Source organism: Pimephales promelas, chromosome 25 (assembly GCF_988280905.1).
Source record: "Pimephales promelas chromosome 25, fPimPro1.hap1.1, whole genome shotgun sequence".
Lineage (NCBI taxonomy): Eukaryota > Metazoa > Chordata > Actinopteri > Cypriniformes > Leuciscidae > Pimephales > Pimephales promelas.
In genome coordinates, this window is record NC_142793.1 from 5198072 (window position 1) to 5221321 (window position 23250).

At 43.7% G+C, this 23250-nt stretch overlaps 1 protein-coding gene across 5 annotated transcripts in view; it reads right to left on the reverse strand.

The window, feature by feature from the left end:
* ccdc136a (coiled-coil domain containing 136a) overlaps positions 1-23250 on the reverse strand; it is a 158844-nt gene that overhangs the window by 29764 nt on the left and 105830 nt on the right. For all 5 annotated transcript variants that reach the window (XM_089127488.1, XM_089127486.1, XM_089127484.1 and 2 more), the window contains one exon: positions 7082-7306. In XM_089127488.1, coding sequence (XP_088983614.1) covers positions 7082-7274 — 193 coding nt within the window. In that variant the 5' untranslated portion in view covers positions 7275-7306. The remainder of the gene's footprint in view (positions 1-7081; positions 7307-23250) is intronic.

Consider the following 23250-nt stretch of genomic DNA (forward strand, 5'->3'; position numbering starts at 1 on the left):
CCCCAGCAAAACTGGGCTGAGACGCGGCGTTCTCAGGCGAGGTCTTCCCGGGATAGAACCGATCTGAGGACGGTTATTGTCGCCAGGAAGGCTTCGTCGAAGAAGTCCTGACGCCACTGGTGTCAGGCTACTGAGGGTGGTCCCCACCGTGAGACAGAGGTGTTCGCCGCTGAATCCGGCGCCCGCTCTCTCTCGGTGCCCTCAGGGGGTCGTTCTGCCAACCCTGCCTGTAATGGGGGGTGCAGACGGTCCCAGCGAGCGATTTCCCGAGGGACGCTCGTTTGCTCCGAGGAGCGATACAGAACGGTCGTTAAACCCTGCCTGTGTGCGGTCACAGGGCGCTGTTTCTGTTTTTAAAAACTACTCCAGAGGCCAGTCTCGAGAGACTGGTACCCTTAGTAGAATTTCTGGTAGAATGGGGAAGTCTTCCAAATATATCTCGTTGGGTCCTGCAGACTATCGAACGCGGGTACGCGATCCAGTTCAGGTCGCGTCCACCTCGTTTCCGGGGGGTTTTGCCCACAGTGGTGACCCCCGAGCAGGCTCTGGTTATGGAACAAGAAGTGAAAGCTCTGCTACTGAAGGGGGCGATAGAACGAGTTCTTCCTCCCGACAGAGAGCTGGGGTATTACAGCCGGTACTTCATTGTTCCAAAGAAGGATGGGCGGCTGCGTCCGATTTTAGACCTGCGCCTCTTAAATCGGTCAGTAGGGAAGCTCAAGTTCTAAATGCTGACTCTCAAGCAGATCGTGTCACAGATCAGGTCCGAGGACTGGTTTGTCACGATAGACCTAAAAAAAGACGCGTACTTCCATATCTCCATCCTTCCGCAACATCGGAAGTTCCTGAGGTTCGCTTTTTGGGGCGAAGCGTACCAATATCGGGTCCTTCCATTCGGCCTAGCGTTATCTCCTCGAACCTTCACGAAATGCATGGACGCGGCCTTGGCCCGCTGCGTCTCCAGGGCATTCGCATTTTAAATTACATCGACGATTGGTTGATTCTGGCTCAATCGGAGCATCAGGCGATTCGGCATCGAGATGCCGTCCTCGCCCACATCAGAAGGTTGGGGTTGAGACTCAACGCTAAGAAGAGTGTGCTTTCGCCAGTTCAGCGGACCACTTTTCTAGGCGTGGTATGGGATTCGACGACGATGCAGGCACGTCTGTCGCCGGCTTGTATAGCCTCGATTATCTCGACTGTCAAGCAAGTGAAGCTAGGCCAGTCACTCACTGTAAAGGAATTCCAGAGAATTCTGGGTCTGATGGCAGCAGCATCCAACGTGTTACCGTGCGGCCTGCTGTACATGAGACCACTACAGTGGTGGCTCAGGACCAAGGGGTTCTCCCCGAGGGGAAAGCCGCTCCGCAAGATCAAGGTCACGCGACGTGGTCTCCGTGCCCTGGCTATGTGGAAAGAACCTTGGTTCCTGTCCCTGGGACCTGCGCTGGGAGCCCCGTGTCGCCGGGTAACGGTGACGACGGATGCCTCTCTCACGGGCTGGGGAGCGATCATGAGTGGTCGCTCGGCCCGCGGGTTGTGGCAAGACCATCATCTCCGATGGCATATAAATTGTCTAGAGATGATGGCGGTGTTTCAGGCTCTGAAACACTTTCTCCCAGACCTCAGAGATCATCATGTTCTTGTCCGGTCAGACAACATGTCTGTGGTCTCTTACATAAACCACCAGGGGGGTCTGCAGGGACCCGTTCTGCTGAACCTGCCTGTGAGGGTGGGCGCAGACGGTCCTAGCGAGTGGTTTCCAGAGGGAAACTCGTTTGCTCCGAGGAGCGATACAGAACAGTCGTTAAACCCTGCCTGTGCGCGGTCACAGGGCACTGTTTCTGTCTCTATAATTACTCCAGAGGCCAGTCTCGAGAGACTGGTACCCTTAGTGGAAATTCTGGCAGAATGGGAAAGTCTTCCAAATATATCTCGATGGGTCCTGCAGACTATCGAACGCGGGTACGCGATCCAGTTCAGGTCACGTCCGCCTCGTTTTCGGGGGATTTTGCCTACAGTGGTATCCCCCGAGCAGGCTCTGGTCATGGAACAAGAGGTGAAAGCTCTGTTACTGAAGGGGGCGATAGAACGAGTTCTTCCCCCGACAGAGAGTTGGGGTATTACAGCCGTTACTTCATTGTTCCAAAGAAGCTAACGATATACGCCTCCCTCACGGGCTGGGGGCGATCATGAGTGGTCGCTCAGCCCGGGGTCTGTGGACTTTCTCCCAGACCTGAGGGGTCACCATGTTCTTGTCCGGTCAGACAGCACATCGGGGGTCTTTTTATAGACCATCAAGGGGGTCTGCGCTCATGTCCATTATTCAGGCTAGCGCCAGATCCTTCTGTGGGCCCAGGGGAAGCTTCTTCTTTGGCGATTATATATCCCAGGATATTTAAATCGGGGAGCAGACATCCTGTCGAGGCAGGGGCCGAGGCCCGGGGAGTGGAGACTCCACCCCGAGGTGGTGGAGCTCCTATGGAGTCATTTCGGTCATACCGAGGTAGGCCTATTTGAATCCAGGGACTGAGACACTGCATGCTGTGGTTTCTCTGTATCCACCAGCCCCTCTGGGGTTGGATGCGATGGTACAGGAGTGGCCGAGGTCACCCCTGTACGCATTTCCCCCGATTGCTCTGCTCCCAGGAGTTCTGGAGAGGGTTCACCGAGTCGGGGTCTTTCTACTGTTAGTAGCCCCGCGTTGGCCGGCCCGAGTATGCCGCCCAGATCTATGGAGGTTGTGGCTTGGCCTCTGAGGGGGCCCAGCTCATGGAATCGGGTCTCTCGACTGAGGTCGTGGAGACCATCCTCCAATCCAGAGCTCCGTCCACGAGGAGATTATATGCCTTGAGGTGGCAATGTTTCACCTCTTGGTGGGGAGAACACCAGTTGGACCCAGTTAACTGCCCGGTGTGGCGGTGCTGGAATTCCTTTGGAGCATTTCTCCACAGGGTTATCCCACTCCACACTAAAGGTGTATGTGGTGGCCTATCTGCTTACCACGTCCCTTTGAGTGGAGCTTTTCACGGGAGATACCCATTGGTAATTCTTTTTCTTCGTGGTATTGTGAGGTCAGACCAAGAGAAACTAATCTGCTCTGCCCTCTGAGGGCTCTAGATGCTTATGTCCACAGAGCTGCCCTGTGGAGAAAGCCTGAACAGTTATCTATTTGTTTTGGACCTCCGAAGAAAGGTTGTCCCGCATCTGAGCAGAGGTTGAGTAAGTGAGTGGTCGAGGCCATCTCATTTGCATATGAGTCCGCCGGTCAGCCTTCTCCTTTGGCTGTCTGGGCTCACTCAACCAGGGGTATGGTAGCTCCGCTCCAGGGGCGCAGGTGCTTTCGTCTAAATATGTGCCTGATTTCATACAACGGACACCTGCTCGCATGGCGGCGTTGGTATTAGCGTTCCCACGGCGTTTACACGCAGCTCGAAGTTCCCTGAATGGGAACGTCTCTGGTTACGTATGTAACCCTAGTTCCCTGAAGGGAACGAGACGCTGCGTGTCTATGCCATACTCCCAGCATGCCCGTGAGCGCTTGCTTCAGTCCTATCAGAAGCTGTTGCGCTTGTGTTTCGGGGATGCTTTATAGTTTCCTGGTCGATACGTCACCCCGCCTATGACGTTCCGTCTCGCCATTGGACAGATTTCATACGTGCTTCATGACTCGTCACGCAGAGGCGTTCCCCACGGCGTTTACACGCAGCGTCTCGTTCCCTTCAGGGAACTAGGGTTACATACGTAACCAGAGACGATATCAGTGTGTATTTTACAAGCTTAAATTAATTGTTTTGCAAGTACTTATGTGATTTTAAATGTATGAAAACTAAAATAAACATTATGTGGTTCAAAACACTGAATAGATGTGACACGACAGCACTGAGCGTGTCCGTCTCTGGCTCAGCGCCAGCCAACACGCGAAAGCTCGCTTAAATTTAGCCGTTGATCACGTAATGCACTGACCGTTCCAATTACACCCAAGGGGGTAATCCGTCGACCGGAAGTTGAAGCCTCGCGGGAGCTGCCATCTTGTAGCAGAACTTCACTTGCGTTAGCATTCCCATTGACTCCCATTCATTTTGGCGCCACTTTGACAGCGAATAACTTTACATCTGAGGCATTTGAAGACCCCATTAGTCCTTTATTTATTTCTAAAGAAACACGACAATGTATAAATAGCTCCATTACCTTGTAGCTTATGTTATGGCCCCGTAGAAGCAGTTTTAGTGAAAGTAGGCTAACGATTGCGTCATACCCACGCGACTCTCTGTCGCACAGTAGAGAGATTACCATATGGACAAGAGAAGAAGCTCGCGTGCAATCAGGGACACGTGGAGGCAAAATGACAAATAATTAATCAGAATACCTAGCAAAATTGTCTCCTTCTCCTAGCTCATGGACAGCTCCTATTCACACTCTCCGCCTCTGCATGTTTCGGAAGGGAATGATTCAGATTTCTCATGCCACAGCCACTAGAAGACAGACGGGTCACTCAAGTCCCACTACGTAGTCAAGCTCTGTTTGAGTCTGCGCGTCAGTGACGGAAGTGCTAAAAAAATCACCAAAAACGGGCTTGAATCGTCTCAATGGAGTTCCAATGAGATCGCTCTGTCCATTTCTTTTACTGTCTATGATTACACCGGTGTGATTGTACATGCAAAAGGGTAAAGTGTTAACAGTTTGTGTTGTCCAGCATCGTCTACACACTATGGGTGTATGACACACTATCATACACCTGGTGCAATGCAGCGGGTAAAATAAAATTCTCATTCACAGTAAAATTAAAGACTTTATAGCAACCCAAAACTCAGCATGGGAGGCTTTGTCCCTCTTAATGTAAATGGGACTTATATACATATAGTAAACATGTTTTTACATAAACATGGAGAGTATCCCATCCCCCTGTCCTCTTTCTCCATACTTCAAGCATTAGGCCAGAGGGTCTAATTTCTGGGTCTTTGTACTATATGTTCCGTTTCAAGTATAAGAATGCAGTCACGAAATGTGCTACTCAAAATACTTGAAACCTCTCTAGGACAACTTTAGAGGGTGAGACTGATCTATGCTATGTCTGCCATCATGAATGAGCAGGAACAGAAGAGCATGGTGACTGGAGATGATCCCAGAATAAAAGCATCTGCTGCCCTATAGAGCTGGTCAGGACAACCCGTCTGGAATCTTCCCTCAGCATGCAGCTGTCATTTCACATGCCTGTCGTGTTACACACAAACAGCCCACAGTCACAGACCCCCGCACACGGAGATCATTACCAGAGTCCCAGGAGTCCGTCTGCTATACAGCAGGTGACTCATTAAAGAGCTATAAAGGGTTATATATAGAAACTATTTTACTGGGCCTGTCATTGAGTCAAACAACTCATGGAGCTAAATACACAGACGGACCACATTTATCGATATCTCTGACAAATAACTTCGTAAAGAAACATAATTTAAGGACATTGTGCATTAAGGTAACTAAGTATTAGTCATTTGCCCAATGCCAATTTTATTACAATTATTAGAGGATCAGCATTCTGAGTTTATGTTTTGAATATGTTGCACTGTAAAAAATTTGGAGTAGGATTTACTTGAAAAAACCTTGCTAAACTATCTCACTCAGAAAATGCTAGTAAATTTACAAAGATTTGCCAAGTAAAAACCTAAACATATTTATCAGTAGCTTTAATTAGAAATCTTTAAGTTAAATTTACTTGGAATATGGAATTAAGTAAACTTTACAAAAAATAAATAATTTTAACTCGGCTTGTAAAAGGTTGATTAATATCGATTTCCTTTGCCTTTTGTATTACATTTCACTAAAACAATAATCTTGAATTATTGGTCATTTATAGTATGTGCTTTACTTACTGTAGATCATCTAAGTAATTTATATATACATCATGTCAGAATGCAAACACCTCAATACTTGGTAGACAATACACAATGGCGGTAACATTTGATGGGTCGTTTTTGTGTTTGAATGTGTCATTTTGAGCAAAACATTTACTTGAAATGTCACAAAATGGCAATTTACTAATACTGACAACAAAAATCAATGATAAAACAGTGTAAATACAGCTGGAAACTAGTGAAAAATGAACCTCATTAAGTATTCAAGGTCCAGTGCATGATGGGAACCCCAGTATCAGAAAAGTTGAGTAATTTTTACTTAATTTTATTGAGTTTATTGAGTAGTTTTTTAAATTCTTGTCTGAACTAACTTTTTCAAGTAAATTACATTGGGTTTTTTCACTAGTATTTACTTCACCAAAAAATCATTATGGAAAAATTATAGGTCATATAATTCATTATATACCAAACGTGTTTACTTGTTTAAAGTTACAAGTTGGACATTTAACCAGAATTTTTTTTAATTCAATTCAATTCAATTTATAAAAACAAAAATTTTAAAAAATGTATTGAAACCAAGGCACAAAACCGAAGAAGTGACCCTCAAAGTAAATAATAAATGAGTAGATCACTTTTTTTAAAAAAACGTTTGCTGAGAATTTACTCACCCCCATGTCATCCAAGATGTCCATGTCTTTCTTTCTTCAGTCGAAAAGAAATTAAGATGATTAAATTAATCATCAAAATGAACTAATCGTTTTCTGAGTCAATTCGTTCATTTCGTTCATTGAATGAACCAAATGACACGAAAAAAGATTTGTTCATTTTGATTAATGAGTTCGAACTAACACAGTCTGTGCATCACAGTACAGAGTAAGGTGACCATTTGAGCTTATAAAACTTAAACTTTGTTATTTCTTTTTTAAATGAGCGATCGTTTCGCTTGAGAAGACCCTTATTCATTGTCTGGAATCGTTTAAAGCCCTCTGAACAGTTTGCACTGAAAGAGTCTTTTGAACCTTGAACCGTTTGGTTCCAATTGAAGTCCATTATATGGAGAAAAATCCTGGAATGTTTTCATCAAAAACCTTAATTTCTTTTCGACTGAAGAAAGAATGACATGGACATCTTGGATGACATGGGGGTGAGTAAATTATCAGCAAAAGTTTTTTTTTTAAAAAGTGAACTACTCCTTTAAGGTCATTACTTTGTTTTTCAGGGAGTCTCACCTTGCAGCTCCAGAAAGCCCTCCTCGTGTTTCTGAGACGCGTCTCGAGCTTCTTCCAGCTCAAGCAGGAGCTGCAGTACCTGAGCCCTCAGCTCCTCCAGCTCCTGCTCCTCAGACACACCAGTCTTCTCATCCTTCACCTCCTTCTCCTCCTCTGCATCACTCAGGACGCTGCGCTCTTTTTCTGTGCTCATGACACTCTGCTGATATCAGATCACTCTGATACCTGAAAAGTAGACAAAGGAAACAACGTTTACAACTGAACTAATGAATAATCAATACTTGCTTCTGTGTGTTCTACAAACTTCCAAACAGGGAATTCATTCAAGAAATTATTTGGGCACACACTTACTACACACTAACCTTGGTAAATAAATAAATAATCACAATATACAATTAAATGAAAGTCCGTTCACAGACGTGCATAAAAAAAAATCTACACAGCTAATTTAGACTGGACTATTTTGATTTTAATCTTAAAATCATTTTATAGCCAGTCATTTACACAAATGATATAATCAAACACATTGCCTCAAAACAACCTAAATATTACAGATTTTGTTACTACATATTTTTTTGCATAAATCATCAGCACAGGTGTTAACTGATTTGTCAATAAAAACTTTTTTTTAGATTACTTACATTTGAGTTCGAAATTTGTTTTAGCATAAATAATCAGATTAATAGTTCCCTCTTGTGGCAAAGAGGGGCATGTGCAAAACACCCATACATTATAATCATGTCTTTGAATTGGTGCTTCTACAATGTGCATATTCCCCTTTCAGTGGGTGAGGAGTTTGACAACTATGAGTCTTCTCCTGCTCCACAACTCACAAGGACTTTTGGTGAGCTGCTTGGACAGACAAGGTGGCGCTATAATAAGCAACTTTACGTTTTAGCTGAAACCTCAGCAACTGTTCTTGTTTCTTCTGTAAAAAAAAAAAAAAAAAAAAGAACTTGACCAAGCTTTGTTTGTACACATTAAACCTTATATATAGACCAAGCTGACAAAAAAGTTATCAAAATAATTTTGATCTATTACGGGCGAGCTTGGTTTGTTTGGGATCTCGCTTCAAACACGAACAGAAGTGACGTCACCCACAATCGCTGAAACAACCTTTAAAAAAGGGATTAATGTAAGGACAAAAAAGGGAAAGAGGAGGTGTCTTATATCCCTACTGTCTATGCTTATATTATGTAAAATCATGGTTTGATTTAGTTCACCCAAAAATGAAAATTCTGTCTACTCACCCTCATGTTGTTCCAAACCTCTATGTGTTTATTTGTTCTGCTGAACACAAAGGAAGATATTTGGAAGAACATTTTAATGAAACAGATCTCATTCCCCATTGACTACCATAGTAGGAAAAAATACATACTATGGTAGTCAATGGGGAATGAGATCTGTTTGATTAAAACATTCTTCCAAATATATTCCTTTGTGTTCAGCAGAACTAATAAACACATACAGAATTTTCATTTTTGAGTGAACTAACCCTATATAGGGATATATAGGGAACTATATAGGGATAGTTCACCCAAAAATGAAAATTAGCCCATGATTTCCTCAGCCTAAAAGCCATCCTAGGTGTATATGACATTCTTCTTTCAGACAAATACAATCGGAAAAAAGTTTTATAATGGAAGGCAATGGATATATTTTTATGGAAGTCCATCAAAGCGCGTCGATCCGTAATAAAAGTGCTCGAAACAGCTCTGCAGGGGTTCAAGGGATAGTTCACTTTTAAATAAATTTTTGGTATGTTTTAGCTTACCTCAAGGGCATCCAAGATGTAGGTGTCTTTGTTTCCGCAGTAGTTTCAATTTTGATATTTTTAGGTCAAACCGTTCTTGTCTGTCAGTCATATAATGCAGGTCTCTGGTCATGGTTTTGTGTCAAATTATTGATTTATTTGTTAGGTAGCCATTTTATAAGTGGGGAAATGAATAGCGAGCTGGTTGTTACAGCGAATACAAACCCTTCAGGCTGATTCAAGACCCCTCCGCTTTGCATTAGAGTATGTGGGGTTGTATGCGCTATAACAACCGTCTCGCTATACATTATCCCTTACTTTTATTTATTTATTTCTATGAGGGCTGATAAGACAAAATAAGGACTGTCAAGTGTGTTTAAACAGTGCGGTACAGCAAGCAAACCAGTAGCACTACCATTTTTGCAGCACCGAAAGCGGACCTTTCACTGATGTAATGACGCAATGATTTGCACTTGTTAGCCTGTTCCATTTACGTGTTCTCCGAATGCTCGACTAGCCTCTGAAGGAAATGACCCGTCCTGCCAAGGAAGTATCCTTGACATTGAGAAACACGTTTTATGTATACATAAATCTCCTATGTAAATCTCCTAAATCTATGACCCATCGTTGTCTTCATCGTCTAATTTTCTGTCGTTCTACATACGTCATCTGGTATCATTGAACCGATTGACTATGAGCTATATACGTACAGGCGCATTTGACATTCATAGCACCCAATAATACGGCTATGGGCATTCATAAAACCACGCCTCAAATATGAGAAAATGAATGAGAATATCAATTCTCAATGATACGTGGTCTGGCATTAGCCAGGCTAATGTGTCACTTAAAAATAAACAGGTTAATGCTATCTGTTTGAGGTCAAAAACAAATGTAATATATAGTATAACCACAAGATGGCAGCAAAGTGTTCTTTTTAAACAGGGTTAGATAAATCCTGAACAGTGTTTTAAAGATCCTGTTGCTAAGAAAAACGTTTTAATAAAAACCTTCTGAAGGGAAACGATGAGTTTGTATAAGAAAATTCTTCATAATTAACGTTACAAAGTAAAATTCTAGCTTCCGAAAGAGCAACATGGTGTAGCGTAAATATCAGCAGTACGTCGCATTACAAGTTGCGGTTTTTACTTAAGTTGAATCCAAAGTTGCAAGAGTGCCGTGAACTTGTTGACGTGATGACAGCTCGTCATTGTAATTGGAGCGCTTTCTGTTTATAACCCATTGACAATTTGAATCTACAAGTTTTGTTTTTCATGCTGTTAAGAGGACCATCAGCCAATAATTACACATTGCAGAGTAGAGATGCGCGGATCAGCTCTAACGTCACCCGAATCAGCTGTTAAAAACAAGACAGATGTTGTTCTCGATGTCACGCGTGCGCACCACGATTTTGTCATTAGTCATTTTGTACCCGGCACACTTTTGGAAACATTGAGGCATGGATGTACCTAATACAAATAAAACATCTCCAGTTAACTAGCAGAGCATTAATTTATTTCACTCTTAAATAAGAGATCTAGCGCTAAAATGTTTTTGAAATCAAACTGAGCGCTTGTTGCCACTGCTGTCAGCTGCATGGCTCGCGCAGTCTTCACTCGGACACGTGCGCACTTCAGTCGCTGTTGCGGACTCTATTCATTCCTCTATTTAGCCCATATAAGTCCCATTAAACATTCCAAACACATCACAATGACGATGATTATTTTTTTTATGAATAAATCAAGGATTATTCAAAGCGTCTGCGGTATAGCCTGCCTACATAGGCTAATATTTGTGCAACCTTTGAGCTAAAAAAAAAGTGCATTCATCTTTTGCATGACGCGGGCCATAAAATGAATGCCGATGGGACGGATGCGGTCGGTGGGCCGCCTGTTGAGTACCTCTGTTATAAAGTTTTAAATATGGATAATTTTTCTTACACAAACGCATCACTTCAGAAGGCCTTTCTTAACCTCCCAGGCTGTGTGAAGCACTTTTATGATGGATGACATAAGTGCATCCACTTATGGACTTTCACCAAGACGAAGGCAGCCCCCATTCAGTGGGCCAACCTCGATTGGAAACAGCCTTCCCTCTCTGCTGATTTCTTTAACAGATAAGAGCTGGTCTGAGGTCCTAAGGTTTGCGTTCTGTGCACGTATAACCACAAAGAAGCGGACTGAAAGAGAAAGCCAGGGCTGAGTCTCCCTCCTCCGGGACAGGGCTTGCAGGTCCCACCTTTAGGGAGAAGTAGGAACCTTGGGCACATATCCAGGAACAACCCGTTGACCAAATTCGAGCAAGTCCCTACCCTCTAGTAGAGACCACGCGAGCAGGAGAAGTGTTTCTTTAAAAACAGAATTTTTAACTCAGTGCACTCACTGCAGTGGCTCAGGGGCGGTCTCTGCAGTGTAGTAGCACCAGAGATAGGCTCAAGAGGATAAAGAGGGGCGCGAGATTCCCTTCTTCCCTCAGGAACCTGACGATCAGGACGTGCTACCCATACTTCTGCATCATGATGTGCGTCAAGAAAACAGAGGCAACATCATTTTGAGGGTGGAGGAAAACATCTTACTCCAACCCATCTTGCAGGAAAGAAAGCGCTGAAATGACCGAACGCTCTCAGGATCTCCTCACTGAGAGACTCACTCAACGAATAGGTTCCACTTCTCATAGTGAAGCACAACTTCCTCTTTTTAGGTGGTGCTTGCAGAAGTTATGGTAATTACCATATATTCCTGTGGTAGCCACCTGAACCTCTGGGTCCAGTTTTTTGAACGAAGGTGCCCTGTTCCTGAAATGTATCCAGGGGAAGTCAGGGAGGCTGTTGAGGGAACTAGGTCTGGTTGGGCCAAAAAAGGAGCAACTATCAAGACCTGCTCCATTCCTGATGTAGCATAGAAGGTGCAGGCGACATGTGCGCACAAGATTAAGTGGGCTGGAATAAAGCGAACTCAGAAGCTTCTGACTCCAAGGAAGAGGTGACAGGCGAGTTGTGACATGCGAGGGAAGCTTAGCGCAACGGTCGCGATGTTGTCTTTTCAGACCAGTACCAGCTCACTGAGCAGCGGTGGCTCAAAGCGAGGTGAACTGCAACAAAATCGCGGTAACGAATACCAATGCAGTTCGGAGGTTGTCAGGCCTCCGTTAAAGTATATAGCCCCTCAGTCGGTGTTAGTGGACCTCGTTCTAGGAGCAGTTTTCCCCGGAGAAAAGAAAGGTCTGATCACAGGTTGAGGGTTTGGCGGCAGGCCAGGGTGATTTGTTGTCACACAGGGCGTACAGCTCTGCCATGGTCACCTTGGGACTCGATCATAAAGCTAGTGCTGAAGCAGTCTTCACATAGAAGAAGCCATAGCGGCTGCGGCTGCCATATGCCCCAGAAGCATTTGAAAGTTCTTTAAGGCAATTCAAGTCAGCTTTATTTAAATAGTGCTTTTTACAATACAGATTGTATCAAAGCAGCTTCACAGTGATAACATGAAAATAATACAACACAGATCAATAATATTGATGAATATTAAATGTCCCCAACTAAGCAAGACAAAAGCCAAGGCAACAGTGGCAAGGAACCAAAACTCCATCAGGGACAGAATGGAGAAAAAAAACTCCAGAGTTGTCCTCTGGCCAACGAAGGAACAGTGAGTGATTTGGGCAGCATTACAGGTCAAATTGGATTCGGAAGAAATAAATAAACAAACAAATAAAAGTATTTGTCAATTTCCATCTGTTAGGAAGTCGAAGTAATCACGCCGGATGGAGATGAGTTGTTGAGGATCAGTGCCGATGGCTGTCGTGTCAATGAGCCCACCACTTAAGGATGAGTTGGGATGGGTCCCTCGGGATAAACAGAGAGAGTAATATTAGCGTAGACGCCATCCTTCTCATGATGTACCAAGTACATCAGAATTTACGAGACGTGTTCCCGGTTCCGGCTGATCTAAATTATGCAGCCTAATTTTGAATTAAGGAAGTCTATAGTGTGTTATGTGTATGCTGAGATGTGTTTTTAATCTAGATTCGAACTGACAGAGTGTGTCTGCTTCCCGGACAATGTTAGGAAGATTGTTTCAAGTTTTGTGCTAAATAGGAAAAGGATCTACCACCTGCAGTCGATTTTGATATTCTAGGTATTATCAACTGGCCGGAATTTCGAGATCGCAATAGAAAAAAAGGACTATAATGCGTTAAGAGCTTGCTCAAGTACTGGGGAGCAAAACCATTTAGTGCTTTGTAAGTCATCAGCAATATTTTAAAATGTATACGATGTTTAATAGGCAGCCAATACAGTGTTGAGAGAACCTGGCTAATATGGTCATACTTCCTTGTTCTGATAAGAACTCGAGCGGCTGCGTTTTGAACTAGCGGAAGTTTGTTTATTAAGCGTGCAGGGCAACCACCCAGTAGAGCACTACAATAATCGGTAACACTTTAGAATACGGTTCCTTCGTTAATGAATAACTACACAAGAACTAATGAGTAACACAATATTAACAATCTAACTATTATTAACTAACAAGAAACTCTGATTAACGAACTAGTAAGTAATAGCGCACAGACGAAAGTGGTAGTTCACTATTAAGTAATCAATAACTACTATTTTTTAATACTTCCCAGAGAACTACAGGAAAACGTTTATTAACAATCTAACTACTATTAACTAAAATAAATTCTTATTAATGAATTAGTAAGTAATAGCTCACAGATGAAAGTGTTACTTCTGTGGGAATTACTAATTATTTGGATTCGTATTATAAAGTGAAGATCATTGGAACTAACTAGTAATTACTCAAGTGTTACTAAAGACATTTTCTAAAACTATACTAAAGTTCACCAAAAATCTCAAACGGTTGCACAAATCATGACTAGATCATGTAGTAACACTTGAGTAATTACTAGTTAGTTCCAATGATCTTCACTTTATAATATGGATCCAAATAATTAGTAATTCCCACAGAAGTATCTAGTAACACTTTCATCTGTGAGCTATTACTTACTAATTATTTGGATCCGTATTATAAAGTGAAGATCATTGGAACTAACTAGTAATTACTCCCCAGATAGCAAACTGACATTGAATCAACGTGGAAATATGACATCGAAACAATGTTGATCTGACATTGTTTTGCTCATCGAATTAACGTTGAACCAACGTCAGATGCGTCATTCTTTCAAAACTAACGGAAAATCAACTTGAAATCAACGCGTTGTTTCAACGTTATGAAAGCAAACTAATTTTCGATTTCATTTAGCTTTGAAGAATGCCGCGTCTGACGTTGGTTCAACGTTAATTCGATGAGCAAATCAACGTTGTTTCAATGTCATGAGAGACGTCGTTTCCACATTGATTCAATGTCAGTTTGCTGTCTGGGTCAAGTGTTACTACATGATCTAGTCATGATTTGTGCAACCGTTTGAGATTTTTGGTGAACTTTAGTATACTTTTAGAAAATGTCTTTAGTAACACTTGAGTAATTACTAGTTAGTTCCAATGATCTTCACTTTATAATACGAATCCAAATAATTAGTAACTCCCACAGAAGTATCTAGTAACACTTTCATCTGTGAGCTATTACTTACTAATTCGTTAATAAGAGTTTCTTTTAGTTAATAGTAGTTACTAGATTATTAATAAACTTTTTCAGTAGTTCCCTTTCGAAGGGAACTCAACAATACGTCGAATGACGCAATGGGGAACGCCTCAGGCGTGACAGGTGTCTGAAATCAAATATCAACTCACAGTAATCAGGTTGACCGGCGACAGCCCGTGCATCATCAGCTTGAATGATGAGCGCGTCAATCTGGATGTATAAGAAGGGCGCCTTGAAACCGTGACAACATTCTTTTCGTCTTCAGGGACTGTTTGTCTGTGTGATAGTATCAACGATTAAGCGCGCAGAGACGTGGAAAAACACTTTGCGCGAGTGTGCCGACTTGTGTCCAGATATTTGACACAGGAGGATTCACACGATCTGTGCGTGTTCTGCCTGAAAGAAGAGCATGTGCGGGAAGCTCTCGAGGGAGTTTTTTGCGCGAACTGAGAGTTTTCCTTTCAGAACTCTCTGCTCTCGTCTGACCCACTTCTCGAGGGAAGTGGGCGCGGCATCTGAACCCCGCGGTTCCGGTTCCCGCTCGGGCTGAGGCTCAGTGGCGGTTGAGCTCGTGGAGCTTTCAGATGGAGCTGGCAGATTATCGGGAGAGGGGCGTTAACCTCGCGGATGATCTACCAGCTGACGAGGGTGAGTTACAGATTAATGTTGAACATCTAAGAAGAGAGAAAATGAGCGCTCTCTCTCTTTGGTGAATCTGTAACTGTTCTCTTTGGGCAGGGCAGGAGTTGGCTGTAATATATATATATATATATATATATATAGAAAAGGATGTCAGTTTGGTTGAGACCGAATTTTTTCAGCCCTCCTGCCCAGTGTACGCTGAGCTGGTTGACATTATGGGGCGCGCCTCAGACAGATTGCTATTGCAGTGGAGGCGCATCTGGGAGGAACCCGCTCATGGTATTTTGGATGTCTGGTTCCTCCCCACCCATAAGCCACCAGCCCGGATGAGCCTTCCATTCGTTTCCGATCTCCACGCTGGGATCGAGAGGGTATGGAAGAATCCGTTCTCCTCACGTCTCTATCTGCATCAGCGGGCTAGTTTCGCTGCTGTGGAGGGAGCCGTGGAGAACGGATAAGTGTCGAGGCCGCCAGTGGACGAGACGTTGGCTAACTATCTCGTCTCTGGTTGGTCCTCTTCACTAAGAGCTCTGACCCTGTCATCCAAGCTGCTCAAGACATCTTCATGCTTGAATGACAGAGCGTACACGGCAGCAGGTCAGGCAGGTGCGGTTCTGCACGCCCTTGTGGTCCTCAGGCCTACCAGACCGATCTGTTGCGGGACTCCGGGCCACCAAGCAATCTGCTGTTCCGTCAGTGCTATGGTGGCCACGGAGAGACATCTGTGGGAGCTCCCACATACTGTGGTTGCCAGGTTACAGGCCTCACCAGGCCTTCCTGGTTATGAGCTCCCACATGCTGTGGTCGCTGGGTTACAGGCTTCACCAGGCCTTCCTGGTTATGAGCTCCCACATACTGTGGTCGCCAGGTTAAAGGCCTCACCAGGCCTTCCTGGTTATGAGCTCCCAAACATTGTGGTCGCCAGGTTACAGGCCTCACCAGGCCTTCCTGGTTATGAGCTCCCACATACTGTGGTCGCCAGGTTACAGGCCTCACCAGGCCTTCCTGGTTATGAGCTCCCACATACTGTGGTGGCCAGGTTACAGGCCTCACCAGGCCTTCCTGGTTATGAGCTCCCACATACTGTGGTCGCCAGGTTACAGGCCTCACTAGGCCTTCCTGGATATGAGCTCCCACACATTGTGGTCGCTACGTTACAGGCCTCAAAGGGGCCTTCCTGGTTATAGTTCCCACATACTGTGGTTGCCGGGTTACAGGCCTCACCAGGCCTTCCTGGTTATGAGCTCCCACTTATTGTGGTCGCCAGGTTACAGGCCTCACCAGGCCTTCCTGGTTATGAGCTCCCACATGCTGTGGTCGCTGGGTTACAGGCTTCACCAGGCCTTCCTGGTTATGAGCTCCCACATACTGTGGTCACCAGGATACGAGCTCTCACGTACTGTGGTCGCCAGGTTAAAGGCCTCACCAGGCCTTCCTGGTTATGAGCTCCCACACATTGTGGTCGCCAGGTTACAGGCCTCACCAGGCCTTCCTGTTTATGAGCTCCCACATACTGTGGTCGCCAGGTTACAGGCGTCACCAGGCCTTCCTGGTTATGAGCTCCCACACATTGTGGTCGCTAGGTTACAGGCCTCAAAGGGGCCTTCCTGGTTATGAGTTCTCACATACTGTGGTAGTCAGTTTACAGGCCTCACCCAGCCTTCCTGAATGTGGGCTCCCACATGATGCGGTAGCCAGACTACAGCCTCACCACCTTCCCTGAGCACTTTGCTCCCACTCTGTGGTCACCAGGCTTCAGGCTTCATTGGCCTTCCTGGTTGTGAGTTGTCACATGTCAGGTTGCAGGCTTCACCAGGCCTTCCTGAATGTGAAACCCCCACTTTTCGTGGTCGCTAAGTTGTAGTGGTGAGTCTTCACATGTCAGGCTGCAGGCCTCAGCGGCCTTCCTGAATGTGAGCTCCCCATGCATTGGGACTATCGGGTGTTAGGCCTTGTCAGGCCTTCCTGATTATGGGTTCCCACTTGTTGTGGCTGCCAGGTTACAGGCCTCAAGTTTGGCCTTTTTATACTTATTGTGGTAAATCACATGACGGGATGTCTTGTGTACTTTCTAAAATCCATTTTGTATGGTAAGGGTCACGCGTGGTATGCTTCGGTCCCTTCTTATGTGGCTCAGACCCCGGTCTTCCCTAGTGGCGTCCTGTCACTGGCTACAGGGACGCCCTTCTCTGGCTAACTTCTGGAAGAAGTAGCTTCCACTTGGTGGAGTAAGCTCCCACAGGTTGTGGTCACCAGGCTGGGTCTCACTGACCTTCCTGAGTACGAGCTCCCACCCAGGTTACAGGCCTTACCAGGCCTTCCTGGTCATGAGCTCCCACACACTGTGGTCGCCAGGTTACAGGCCTCAACAGGCCTTCCTGGTTATGAGCTCCCACATATTGTGGTTGCTGGGTTACAGGCCTCACCATCACCACCTGAATTCAGAGTGAAGTACACAAACCCATACTTCACCTATTATTGTGGTAAGTCACCCGACGAGATGTCTTGTGCACTTTTTAAAATCCATTTCTTATGGTGAGGGTCACGCGCAGTATGCTTCGGTCCCTTCTTATGTGGCTCAGACCCCGGTCTTTCCTCGGGTCCCACTTTAAGAGTTCTTAAGAGCTAACTTCTGGAAGTAGCTCCCACTTGGTGTGGTTTTTCAGGTACACCAGGCTGGGCCTCACCAGGCCTTCCTGGTTATGAGCTCCCACATACTGTGGTCGCCAGGTTACGAGCTCCCGCATACTGTGGTCGCCAGGTTACAGGCCTTACCAGGCCTTCCTGGCCATGAGCTCCCACACACTGTGGACGCCAGGTTACAGGCCTCAACAGGCCTTCCTGAATTCAGAGTGAAGTACACAAACCCATACTTCACCTATTATTGTGGTAAGTCACGTGACGAGATGTCTTGTGCAGTTTTTAAAATCCATTTCATATGGTGAGGGTCACGCGCGGTATGCTTCGGTCCCTTCTTATGTGGTTCAGACTCCGGTTCTTCACTTTGGGTCCCACTGTAGATGTGTCTTTGTCGCAATACATTACGACAGGCACTTCCCTTGTTCAAGCTATCTCCCACAACTGTGGTTTTAGGTCTGATTAGACCTTTTTCGAGGTAGCCCCACATTGTGGTTCTGTCAGGTTTCTAGCCTCTGGCTTTCCTGAAGGATGAGCTTCCACATGCTGTGGTCATTGGGTTTCAGGCCGCACAATGTGAGCTCCCTACACAGAGGGTCATCAGGTCTTAGGTCTCATTGACCCTCCTGATTTTGATCCCTCTCTTACTTCCTCAGTGCTCAAAAGCGAGCACTGGGTGGAAACTCGTGGATTGAGTGTACGATTCCCGTTGTTTTGAGGTTGAGTCACACTCTCCGGAGGATCCCGTCTCTGTGATCCGAAACTTGATGGTTTCTGCCAGCTTCGCGGGCCTTCAGTTTTTGGATGCCTTTCCTAGGCAATTTCCAGAGGCTCTGTCTTGGACGGACAGGCTATGGCCAGACTGTGTGTCTTAGTACAGATCACCAGGCCAGCCTGGGGGCATTTCAGGAGGAGTGTTCTCCTGAATAGTGACTGGCTGGGGGTCCCTTTGGCCCCCTAGCCACACTCCCTAGAAGGGACCCCTTCTATTTTGAAGTTGTGGTCCTAAAGCCTTTGAGCTGGCCCCGATTTACCCACGTTATTACGTTCTGGTTTTTCTTGGTTCATTAGCTTGGGCTATGACCGGTAGGGAGTGCTGTCACTGACAGCCCGATGTAACATAGGGTGAGTGGTTTCAGTGTTCCTTGGAATTACTGGTTCTGACAGTTGTCACTGCCTTTTCGGCATGCACTCCCCTCAGCATGGCGGAGTGGGTATTTCGTTCCCCATTGCGTCATTCGACGTATTGTTGAGTTCCCTTCGAAAGGGAACGTCTCAGGTTACGACTGTAACCTATGTTCCCTGAGAACAGGGAACGAGACAATACGTCTCGTTGCCATGCCTCGGGGCCTGCCTGCAACAGTCCCTTCAGACGATAGGATGTTGTCACGGTTTCAAGGCGCCCTTCTTATACATCCAGATTGACGCGCTCATCATTCAAGCTGATGATGCACGGGCTGTCGCCGGTCAACCTGATTACTGTGAGTTGATATTTGATTTCAGACACCTGTCACGCCTGAGGCGTTCCCCATTGCGTCATTCGACGTATTGTCTCGTTCCCTGTTCTCAGGGAACATAGGTTACAGTCGTAACCTGAGACGTTCTCTGGGAAGTATTAAAAAAATAGTAGTTATTGATTACTTAATAGTGAACTACCACTTTCGCCTGTGCACTATTACTTACTAGTTCGTTAATCAGAGTTTCTTGTTAGTTAATAATAGTTACTAGATTGTTAATATTGTGTTACTCATTAGTTCTTGTGTAGTTATTCATTAACAAAGGAACCGTATTCTAAAGTGTTACCCAATAATCTAGTCTTGATGTCATGAACGCATTAACTAATTGTTCTGCATTTGTCAATGAGAGCATATGGCATAATTTAGATATATTTTTAAGATGGAAAAATGCGGTCTTACAGATACTAGACACGTGACTTTCAAATGAGAGATTAGTATCAAAGAGCACACCCAGGTTTCTAACCGACCACGAAGACTTAACAGAGCAGCCATCAAGAGTTAGACAGTATTCTAGGCTATTACGTGTAGACGTTTTTTTGTCCAATAATTAGAATTTCTGTTTTTTCAGAATTTAGTAGTAGGAAATTACAACTCATCCAATTTTTTATATCAGCTATGCATTCCTTTAGTTTTGTGAATTGGTATGTTTCGTTTTGAAGAGTCAAGCCAAGTTTTTTGCAAGCCAAGTTTGCTGGTAGTTTCAGGGCCGGGTGGAGGTAGTAGAGGACAGGGACCCGACTCGGAAGGCTTTAGGGGGAGACAAGGATCCCCCCAAATTGATCTTTTAAAAAACTGTTGCTGATAATTTACTCACCCCCCATTGTCATCCAAGATGCCCACGTCTTTCTTTCTTCAGTCGAAAATTTATTAAGGTTTTTGATGAAAACATTCCAGTATTTTTCTCCATTATAATGGACTTCATTGGGCACCAAATGGTTCAAGGTCCAAATGAGAGTTTCAGTGCAGCTTCAAATGACTTTAAACGATACCAGACGATGAATAAGGGTCTTATTTAGCAAAACAGTCATTTAAAAAATAACAAAAAAATTTAAGTTTTATAAGCACAAATGCTCGCATTGCTCTATTCTGTGATGAGCGTTCGTGACTCTCCTGTTCAAACTTGATCATCAAAATGAACAAATCTTTTTTGAGTCATTTCGTTCATTTTGTTCGTTGAATGAACCAAGTGACTCGAAAAAAGATTTGTTCGTTTTGATGAACGAGTTTGAACAGGAGAGTCACAAACGCTCATCAGGCGAGCATTTGTGCTTATAAAACATAAACTTTTTTATTTATTTTTGAAATGATCGATCGTTTAGCTAGATAAGACACTTATTCATCATCTGGTATTGCTTAAAGCCCTTTGAAGCTGCACTGAAACTCTCTTTTGGACCTTGAACCGTCAGGTACCCAATTAAGTCCATTATATGGAGAAAATCCTGGAATGTTTTCATTAAAAACCTTCTAAACCTTCTAACCTTCAAAATTTCTTTTCGACTGAAGAAAGAAAGACGTGGACATCTTGGATGACATGGGGGTGAGTAAATTATCAGCAAAAGTTTTTTTTTTAAAAGTGACCTACTTCTTTAATAATGTACAGTATATTACGTCAGAATGAGCTGATGAATTGGGATCTCACCTGAAAGCATCAAGTTTTTGCAGCTATATTTAGGGGTTCAAGCACGAAGTGCTGAAACCCTATTGTAATTGTATTGATTTTTAGGGGTTCAAGCACGAAGTGCTGAAACCCTATTGTAATTGTATTGATTTTTAGGGGTTCAAGCACGAAGTGCTGAAACCCTATTGTAATTGTATTGATTTTTATTATTATTAGGGGTTCAAGCACGAAGTGCTGAAACCCTATTGTTTTTGTACTGATTTTTATTAGGGGTTCAAGCACGAAGTGCTGAAACCCTATTGTAATTGTATTGATTTTTATTATTATTAGGGGTTCAAGCACGAAGTGCTGAAACCCTATTGTAATTGTATTGATTTTTATTAGGGGTTCAAGCACGAAGTGCTGAAACCCTATTGTTATTGTTAAGATTTTTATTATTAGGGGTTCAAGCACGAAGTGCTGAAACCCTATTGTAATTGTATTGATTTTTATTATTATTATTATTATTATTATTATTATTATTATTATTATTCTGCCGTAAAACGCATCGTGCAGACCAAACCGTAAGTGCTGCAGTTCTGAAACTTTGTCAGATGGTAGTACAAAAATCGAGGAGAGGTTATCAAATTATGAGCCCGATTGGCCCATAGGTGGCGCTATAGCGACCAATTGCGCAAAACTGCTCATAACTCCTAGACCGTAAGTCGTACACTCAAGTGTCTTATATCGTTGGAAAGCTGGTCACCTGACGAGAAAAACGTATATCTCCGATTTCATTTCCGTCATGATAGATTTTCCGCCATTTTGAATTTTGTCGAAAAACTACTTTTGCGAACTAGTCCCTGGATTTTTGCCCGATCGGAACCAAACCAGTGCAGAAATGTTCTCTAGAGTCTGAAGATTAATAATTATCAAAAAAATGTTGAAATTTCTCGTTCCGGTCGCTAGGGGAAGCAAAATAAACGTTGTGGGAGGAGCCTATTTTACTAAAATGGCTATAGCTCGAGAAGTAAATGAGATATCTTCACCAAACTCGGTACACATGTGTAAGAGTTCAATTTGAGGTGACAGTAAAAAAATCGCGACGATTGAACACTAGGTGGCGCTATAAAATGAAAAAAACAGATAAACACCTGACCGTCAGTCCGATTGACTTGAAAATTGGTATGCAGTGTCTTGGTCCAAGGCCTCATGTAAGTCTATAAGGACATTGGTGTATCTCAAAAAACATGGCCGCCATCGGCCAATGAAGTTTGAGCATCTATGAAACAAGGTTAACGAAGGCCGATCGGAACGAAACTCGTTGGGAATGTTCGACTCATGGCCCTAGAGGTCTGTAAAAATTTTGAAAGAAATCGGCCACTAGTTGGCGCTAACGAGTTTTATTGCTCTGTAATCACGTGGTGTTGCACACACCCCCACAAAATGTATATCAATTGATAGATCTCCTCATGATGAACAACTTTGCCTCAAGAACCATTGCTGTCAATCAATTCGTTCGTTAAATATTCACGAATATGTTAAAAACCTACTTTTGCGAACTAGTCCCTGGTTTTTTGCCCGATCGGAACCAGACTAGTCTAGGATAATTCTTTGGACTCTCTTGATCAATAATTATCCAAAAAAAGTTCAACTTTGTCATTTGTCTTGCTATAACAGGGTCATTTACAAAAGGGGGCGTGACAAAAAGCCCCCAAAAGCCTGTAAATCCTAAAGGAAAACTCAGAACTTTACAAAAATTGATGAGCATATGTGTCATAACATGCTGAAGAAGCATGCACAGTTTCATGGAGATCGGACCATAGGTGGCGCTATAACTGTTAAAAAGCTTTAAAACCATGTATTTCCAATGGTAAATTGCCAGTATTGGCTGTAAATGGTGTTTTCCATCTCTGATCATATCATAATGTTAAAACCAGTGCAGTACAATTCTCTGGACTCTCTAGATCAATAATTATAACAAAAAGTTGAACTACGTCATGTGGATGACTATAATAGGATGGCTTCAACATTTAGTGTGTTGAAGCCATCTATTACTACACTTTCAGTGTCCCTGAAAGCGTTGATCTCTTCAATAAACAAGTCAGAACACGTGACATTAAATAATCATGAACATTTTCAGACAGATCTGACAAAATATGCCTAAATAACAGTTAAAAAAGGTGAAATGATATCAAAATGATGGTCTATTAAGCCAATAAGTGGTGTTTTACTGCCCTCTGCTGTTCAAAATAGTAAGTGTCTCACTACTCAACTATAATTAATATTATGACTTTATTAATGATCTATTTTAACATTTGCAATCACATTTAGTCAAATATTGATCACAATCATTTTTTTTTTGTCAAAGTTTATCACTTCAGTTGTTCTGAATCTTCACATAATTGCTATTAACGTGGTAAATAGCTATA